General features: G+C 44.9%; 1 protein-coding gene across 1 annotated transcript; it reads left to right on the plus strand.

The window, feature by feature from the left end:
* Nucleotides 1–108: 108 nt before the first annotated feature.
* Nucleotides 109–7,376, plus strand: KLHL23 (kelch like family member 23). Its single transcript, XM_038182306.2, has 3 exons — nt 109–4,488; nt 5,966–6,118; nt 6,680–7,376. Exons 1-3 carry the CDS (start codon nt 3,264–3,266, stop codon nt 6,988–6,990), a joined length of 1,689 nt encoding a protein of 562 aa, XP_038038234.1. The 5' UTR covers nt 109–3,263; the 3' UTR covers nt 6,991–7,376.
* Nucleotides 7,377–8,338: the final 962 nt, after the last annotated feature.

Raw genomic sequence — 8,338 nt, forward strand, 5'->3', positions numbered from 1 at the left:
TGTTAGTTAGGCACCTGTTTTTGTCAGGGCCTGGGGAGAGCGAACACAAGTCTGGGTGTCAGTCTTTGGGTACCACTGTTTACATTGTCAGTCAGACCCCTTGTCTTCTGGAGAGCAGTAAGAACAGTGTGGTGCTGTTGACAGGAGAGCCATTCTCCTATTCCCTTGACTATCACCCTGACCGTGTGCGTAGGGCTGCTGCTGGTTAGATCTTCCCTGCTGACCCCTCGGAGCCAGCCGGGTGCTGTTTCCTCAATGGGTTTCTGCTGCAGTGTGTGGGCCCATGGAACGGTGCGTATGTGCATGTGTTTGCACGGTTCTGCCCGTTCACTCTTGTGCACCACATAGCCCTCTCATGGGCTGCAAGGGAGCATCTGTGTCCATTCTAACTTTTTAACAGAATTCACCTGCCTTTCAGTAGTTTCAGGAACCGTCTGTGACCAGGGAGTCTTTCTCACTCACAGCGAGATGAGCCCTAAGACTTCGTGCTATGCATACTGAAGTATGTCTCATTAAAGTCACACTTTTTCATGCCAAATGTTTTCTCAGTCTCCCAAAGTAGGTTATAATCTGCTATTGAACTGATGTCTGTTCTCTACCCGTACGTGTCTTAGCTGAGAAATTGGTCTAACTCGCAGTAGTTCAGTTGCAGATGTCTAAGTTGTAGCTCAGCAACCTGCAATTGCTGTAGCTGTTGTCTTCTGTGTTGTCTGGCAGCACTCTTCTCATTTTCTTATGGACACTTGATGTTGTCACTACCTTCTTTCTCTAAGTTGAAGGTTTTTAGGGGTGGTCTTCCCCATTTTGAGCAGAAATCTTGAAATGAAGATTTCCTTTGAGTACTGCCTTGTACTGGGGTTTAGTCCTTCACCTATTTTAACTAATTACAGCAGGTTGCTTTAGCAGTTTGTTACCTGAGGTGTCTCAAATAATATACTTGACTTACTAGGTGCACAGCTGACAGATAGTTGATAGCTGTCTGAGGTGTTTATACTAGAGATTTTAACGTGTCTTGTGCAAGGGCACAAAGATGGCATCTTGCTAACTGGTGGGCCTCAACAGTTTTGAGTCTTCTGATTTGCGTGTTGTACAAAAGTGCTAATGACTGTAGCATTGCACAATATTGTGTGGTTACTTCTTAAAGTTGTGTATTCCTGCATTCTGGATGTGCTGCTGTGTTAACAGGTACTGTGCCAATTTCTTCTGTGCTCTTCGTAACCTACCTGCAAAACAGTTTGCCTTCTGTTTGTCCAGTTATTGTCCAGATCTCAGTTATTGCTTATTTAAAAAGCAAAGAAACAAACAAAAAAGCCCTAGCCACCTAGTATATGAATATTCTTTTTTTTTTCTTCCACTTAAATTAGGTTTCCTAATATTCTTCAGCCATAGGAACCTTATTTTGTAATTTGCTATATTGCTGAATCATTAAGACATTAATCTCCATAATCAAAAAGGGATTGTTTTTATTTTTTGTGATGGAGTACAGAAGTGGGAGATGAGAATAGATTAAGCAAAGAAAACTAATTGAAAGATTAGCTATTATGATTCAATCACTTCAAGTACAGGGTAGAGCTGATGCTATTTCCTGGACAAATTGTGTGTTAGAGACAGAAGGAGCTTTTCCATTCCAGTAGGTAAGCCATTAAGCAATTAATGAGGTCTTGTGTTATTTTTTTTCTCCTCTTCTGAAAATAAAAAAATAAATCAGTTTTCTGAAGCACCACAATTACCACATTTTTCCACATTTGGGTATAAGGGAGGGGAGACGTGTACCTCCAGACTGTGAAGTCAGCTTCAGCTGGTAACACAACCAAAAGAGAAAAGGAGTAGACAGAGGAGATCCTTGAAAGGGTACATGTTCTGTACTTAGTGTTGCTGACCTGACTTGCTGGGTGGCTAAAACAGCATGCCCTCTGAGAGGGGCGGGGGGGGAAATGCCCAGCTTCTGGGGAAATGTGGTAACTTAGGTAAAGATATTAAGGAATGCATAATGGGAGACTGCTGAGCGTATGGGAATTTTTCTGTATGGTAACAGATCTGGTATTATACACAGGTTACTGTAAAGAGTATGTAGCTGTAATCCTATGTCCTGACCTTATGTGCTAGTAGGGTGACCAAGGGCTAAGAGAAGTTCATGCATATCCATAGGAAGCTGATGAAACGGAAGGTGAAAACCAGCAGCAAAACAAAGCTGTTGGCTTGGGGGCATACAAACAGACTTGGGGCCCTACAAGGGAATGCTCCAGAGAAAAAATAAAAGTGGAGTAATGTAGCTGTGGGACAGGCCCTGGTGAGCCTACTGCTAATGCCTGGGTTGCACCACAAAACACATTCCCTGGGCTAACAACGCAACAAGAGTGTTTGGAAGAAACAAAACCAAGAAAGTCAAAGATGCGTGAAGGATTTGTTAGGTATTTTTGTTTGTCTTGCACTGCTACATAGAGGGCAAGGGAAAGTTTGAGTCCTGTCGCAGCCTGCATGTGAGCAAGCGTGGTAGAGGAGATGTCTGTATACACCTCCCCACTCAGATTCCTTCTTCCACCCATGCTTTTGGTGGGAATTAGGAAGTACCACCGGTAATGCAAAGAAAATAAAATGATGCTTTTAAATCTGTGCAGAGCAGCAGCCCTCCTAATTTAAGCTTGGGGTTTGCAGGCACTTGGCTAACAAGAACCTTCCCTCTGCTTGGTGAAAGGCGCCCTTGCAGCGCAGGGCAGGGAGCGCCCAGCTGGTGCATCCGAAGGACCCAAGTCCCACTGCTGCTGAGGGAGCCCTGGCCCTGCCTCTGCCCTCAGGGCCTGCTCCAGATGTGTGCAGGGCATCCGCTGCTGAAAACACCGCCAGAAGAGAAGGCTGAAATAGCGAACCGCATTTTTGGAAGCCGTATAAATTAAGAATAATTTGCTACAGTCGGAGTCAGCGCAGTTCGCGACTGTCTCTTGCCCCTCTCAGGCTGAGGCGCTGAGGGGAGCCCTGTACAATTTTGGGGCGCCCCTGACCTCGTTCCCCGCACGCCTGAGGCAGGGGCAGCCCCGGGGCAGCGGGAGGCGCTCCGGCTGTGCGCTGCGGCCGGGAGGCGCTGCCCGCGCAGCTGCCGCCGTCCCTCAGGGCGGAGGAGCCGCCTCAGCCCGCCGCGGCCTCAGGCGCCCACCTGGGCGCTGCCCGCGCGGCTCCGCCTCCCGCGGGCCCCGGCGGCCCCGGGCGTAAGGAGCGGGCGGGGCCGGGGCCGGGCGGGCGCCACAAAGCCGCCGGGCGCTGCGGCCATGGCCGTGTGCGGGCAGGGGGCGGAGGCGGAGGGGTTCGCGTACGAGTACGAGGACCCCGCGCACCCCGCGCGGCTGCTGGGGGCGTTCCGCGGCTTCTACCTGGACGGGCTGTTCACCGACATCGCGCTCCAGGGCGCCTCGGGGGTCTGCCTCCGCTGCCACAGAGCCGTCCTGGCGGCTTGCAGCGGTTACTTCAAAGCCATGTTCACGGCCGACATGAAGGAGAAGGCTAAAAGCCAGATCAGGCTTCCCGAGCTCAGCCACGCCGTGCTGGAAGCCCTCGTGAATTACGCCTACACCTCCCAGATCCAGATAACAAAGAGAAACGTCCAAAGCCTGCTGCAGGCGGCCGACCTCCTCCAGTTCGCCTCGGTAAAGAAAGCCTGCGAGCAGTTTCTGGTCAGGCACTTGGACACCGACAACTGCATAGGGATGCACGCCTTCGCCGAGTACCACAGCTGCTCGGAGCTGGAGAAGGAGGCGCGCAGGATGCTGCTGTGGCAGTTTGAAGACGTGTGGAAGCAGGAGGAGTTCCTGGACATCGGCAAGGAGAAGCTCGCGTTCATCCTCTCCAGAGAGAACCTGAATGTCTGGAAGGAGGAGGCAGCCATCGAAGCGGTGGTGAAGTGGGTAGCCCACAACGTGGAAGAGAGGATCGAGGACATCTATGAACTGCTGAGTTGCATCCAAATAGACCTAGATAACGTGTACTTGAGGTCAGCTTTAAGCCTACAAAAAAAATGCCGACTTAACGATAATAAAATACGGTCACTCGTATACAACGCCCTGAATCCCAGCCCCAAAGGCCTTTCCAAAAGACCTACGGCCACCATGTATGTGATCGGAGGGTATTATTGGCATCCCTTATCAGAGGTGCATGTTTGGGATCCCTTAACTGACACATGGGTCCAGGGAACAGACATGCCAGATCATACCCGGGAGAGCTATGGGGTCACAAACTTGGGACCTGACATATATGTGACGGGAGGTTATAGAACGGAGAGCATCGAAGCCCTTGATACTGTGTGGATATATAACAGTGAGAGAGACGAGTGGACCGAAGGCTGCCCCATGCTCGACGCGAGGTATTACCACTGTGCAGTTTCCCTCAGTGGCTGCATCTATGCGTTGGGTGGTTACCGGCAGGGAGCTCCAGTGCAAGAAGCTGAGTTCTATGATCCTTTAAAAAAGAAATGGGTTCCTATTGCAAACATGATCAAAGGTACGTAAGGTTTTGTGTGGTGTCTGCTTCAATGTCAGTCCTTCCACTTTTGCCACACAGAAGTGCCACTGACACGTTTAGGGGTTGATCCAAGTTCTACTGAAGTGCATGGGAAGCATCCTGGTGGTTGTGGTGGGCTTTGGTTCAGGTCTTTACTAGCCAAACTGCTGCAAGCATCCAAACACTGGGCTGGGCTGAGCCATGGAACACAGGATGAACGAGCAGGTGGTGGTGTGGTGGTCTCTTTTTAATCTTGTCTTCCTTCAGGAGCTCAATTTATGTTCAGTTTGGAAAGAAATTAGAAACCTACCTGGGATTAAAGTCTATTCAGCGTATCCTCAGAGTGAATAAAGGGATCATATTATAAATAATTGTACAGAAATAATCTGAATTTATACCAAAATAAGTGTCTTCACTTAAACTTTCTTGCATGAAGCTTGCTCGTATTTCAGTGTATCATCTGTTCAGGTTCCTTAGTTTAATCTTCAGCGTGAGGGTTAGGAAAAGCACTCATACCTATTTTTAGCAGCCAAAATAGTGATCTATTAAAAATTTATGAATTTGGATCACAACCTCACTCAATTATATTATTTGGTTATAAAAATTATAAATAATCACACATAATATTTTTTATAACTTAATGTAATTATTTTCAATTAGAAATAAAATCTTTTGTGAGATTTTATTTTAAGTTAATACAACATGGTATTTTTTCAGAATTTTTTAAGATATCTAACAGGAAAAATGCTAATCATGCTTATGCAATTGTTTCTTTAATGTTTAAATCTTTCCCACAATCACTGCTATTATTCTCTTAATTTAAATCCAGGAAAGCTGTGTTAATGCTGTGAGCAGTTACATGTTCTGTGCAGGCATTTTGTCACATTTTCTTCCTGAAGCTTTTTAGATACTTAAAAACACACTAATTTGCTAGGTTTTGCCTGTTTTATCTTGCAGTTCCCTTGTTTTATTTTTGTTTTGTTCTCCTGGAGACGGAGTTAACATGGCTACATTCTATTTGTGTCCTTGTTTGTACAGCAGTGTTGTTAATAATATGAGAAAGACTAAAAATACCCTGAGACACTGAATAATCTCAGCTCCCACTGAATTTGTTCTTTCCACGTATGTGAGGCATAAAAAAATCACTGAAACTTAGTGAAATATTTAAAGTAATTCCCTATTTCAAAACCAGCATGACCGTGTCCCTAATGACGATAAGGATTATGTGAATTTTTCTATGGCCATATTACATGCAATACCTGTCGGTTACTGCATGTTTATTTAATTGCTCATGACTTACAGTACTAAAATAAGGTGTCTTGACAGTTTATTTAATTTAACATTCACTTAAATACTTGCAAATATAATTTCATCCTATGTTAATTAACAAGCCATTTAACTTGGGGTTATCAGTGGAAGTGCCAGTGGGTGTTGTATGCAGTCTGAAGGTGTGTTGTGACTTTCACACTGTGTACAGGTGTTGGAAATGCCACCGCCTGTGTCCTGCATGAAGTCATCTACGTAACCGGAGGTCACTATGGCTACAGAGGAAGCTGCACCTATGATAAAATCCAGAGATACCATTCAGGTAGCAATGAGTGGAGTATAGTCGCCACAAGTCCTCATCCAGGTAAACAATAATTTTTGTAATGAGCATAGAGTTTGATTTGTTTAATCCTAAATCTTTAAGCCCACTTAAGAGTTTCTGACTAGGTCCTAGTAAGATGTGGAAAACTTCTAGGGCAGCAAGGTTCAGAGTGGACGCTTGTCCCTGTGGGATGATCTACTATTTCCAGGCTTGGAGAAGGGAGGGAAAGGCCCCCCTCAAGTGTCTGCTGTATAGAAATCACCTTATAATACTCAACTAAGGAATGGCTGTACTTTAGTAAATAACATAGTAAGCTAACTTCCCATAAAATCCGTCTATTCATAATTGTTTGGCAAAGGTCTTCTATATGAATTTTCAAAAGACTTTCTCTATTTTCTACATTTGGTAACAATAAGTTTCTAAAGAGATTGTCACTAAATACTGGTGCTCGTCTATGTATGTCTAGCAGAAATTCCTGAGGGTGTTTACCAAGTTCACTGAAGAAACTCAGCTGGCATCAGTGGTGCCCAATGTTTGTTGTGTAGCTGCAGTTTAAGATAACGTTATCATGCTGAGTTGAATTGTATTCCTTTCTTCCCGAAGAATATGGATTGTGTTCAATTACATTACAAAACAAGATCTATTTTGTGGGTGGACAGACCACGATCACGGACTGCTATGACCCAGAGCAGAATGAGTGGAAGCAGATGGCTCACATGATGGAGAGAAGAATGGAGTGTGGTGCAGTGGTCATGAACGGATGCATCTATGTAACAGGAGGATATTCCTATTCAAAAGGAACATATCTGCAGAGTATTGAGAAATACAACCCTGAACTGAACAAATGGGAAGCAGTAGGTAATCTTCCCAGTGCTATGCGTTCACACGGCTGTGTCTGTGTGTATAATGTATAAACACTTGATTTTCATATTGCTGCTACAGAAAACAGCAGATGCAGTACTCCTAGTAGTACTGTTTACCTCAGGAGTGAAATGTCAGGTGCAGTCTCTTAGCAGACATTCATTAAAAGCTATATGGTTTATCTTCATTTTAAACAATTCAGAAGCATAAATGTGGGAAAAATATTTCCATATATTTTCAGTTCATTCACTGTCTGACATGAAAATTTTCATATGACTTCCTTATAATACTTTGCACAGCTATACAGGAACTACTGTGAAAAACTTGTTTTCATTAGCCACCAGGTGGAACTCTAACTTGGTGCTAAGTTGAGTAAAACCAAAGTACTCTGCATTGTTGTGGACTACTGGGTTTATGATAAAATCTCTGATACACTGAATATAGCTGTAGAAATGGTTCATTGCCATTAGCTAGGTGTGTGGTATGTATAGAGCTATAGTATTAGGAGAACTAGGTTACACATCCAGAAACTGTGGGCAGTTGCATGGTGCCTCTAAATCCACCTTCAACTTCCAGAGTGAAGAAGAGCACAGGGTGAGAAAAGGGGAAGAAATGTGACCTGGTAGCCCAGGATTGCCAACAGAACGTGCACTAGTTTTCCAGAACTCTGCATGGCTTTGCAGTGGGCTTTTTGGCTGATTTGTGGTTGGTGCTTTTTTTTTTTTTTTTTTTTTTTTTTTTTTTTTTCAGAGAAAAGCCTTACTATGATAACTGTTTTTGAAATGAAATTTGACATGTGTCTTCCTGAAATACAAGGAGAGAGACTGGACAGTCCAGAATCCCTCCACCCTGTTTCTTGAGCTGTGGCACTGCAGCTGCTGTGGAGCTGCATGCAGCCTGACAGAAGTGATCCAAATAAAGAATTAGGCTGGGGGAGCAGAGAGACTCTTTTAGCCCCCTTTGGTTCTTCAATCCAGCTTATAAAATGACAGCAGGGACGGCTGTTAGATGTTGGTGCAAAAGGGAGGGACAGCAGGGGACTGTGATAAGTTGTGGTGGGAACTTCTTGCAGCAGCAGTGCCGCCTGCCATGAAATACTGATTTTATTGGATTTACCAGGTACCATCCAAGAACTCTGCAAGAAGGTGAACTATTTCTTCTTAATCATAAGCACTGTCAACATATTTTTGTTATTTCACATTGTTGTACTACTTTGTCACTTGCATTTGGTAGTAACAGTGTTCACTCAACTCTTGAGGTTTGCTGTAAAGTTCTGTGCTGTGTGTGTAGCTCACGTTTTGATGTCCGACTGTCACTGACGGTGGGTTGTGCTCTGGTTGGTTAGCTGGCCCGCTGAGACCTACGTGGGGATGCAGCCAAATGCGTTTAAAGATTCTTAAA

The sequence above is a fragment of the Anas platyrhynchos genome, chromosome 7 (genome assembly GCF_047663525.1).
Source record: "Anas platyrhynchos isolate ZD024472 breed Pekin duck chromosome 7, IASCAAS_PekinDuck_T2T, whole genome shotgun sequence".
In the NCBI taxonomy this organism is placed as follows: Eukaryota; Metazoa; Chordata; class Aves; order Anseriformes; family Anatidae; genus Anas; species Anas platyrhynchos.

Coding starts and splice junctions, on each gene's coding strand:
- KLHL23 (XM_038182306.2), top strand. CDS start 3,264: ATGGCCGTGTGCGGGCAGGGGGCGGAGGCGGAGGGGTTCGCGTACGAG. Junction 4,489..5,965: donor TATTGCAAACATGATCAAAG/GTACGTAAGGTT, acceptor CACTGTGTACAG/GTGTTGGAAATGCCACCGCC. Junction 6,119..6,679: donor CGCCACAAGTCCTCATCCAG/GTAAACAATAAT, acceptor TTCTTCCCGAAG/AATATGGATTGTGTTCAATT.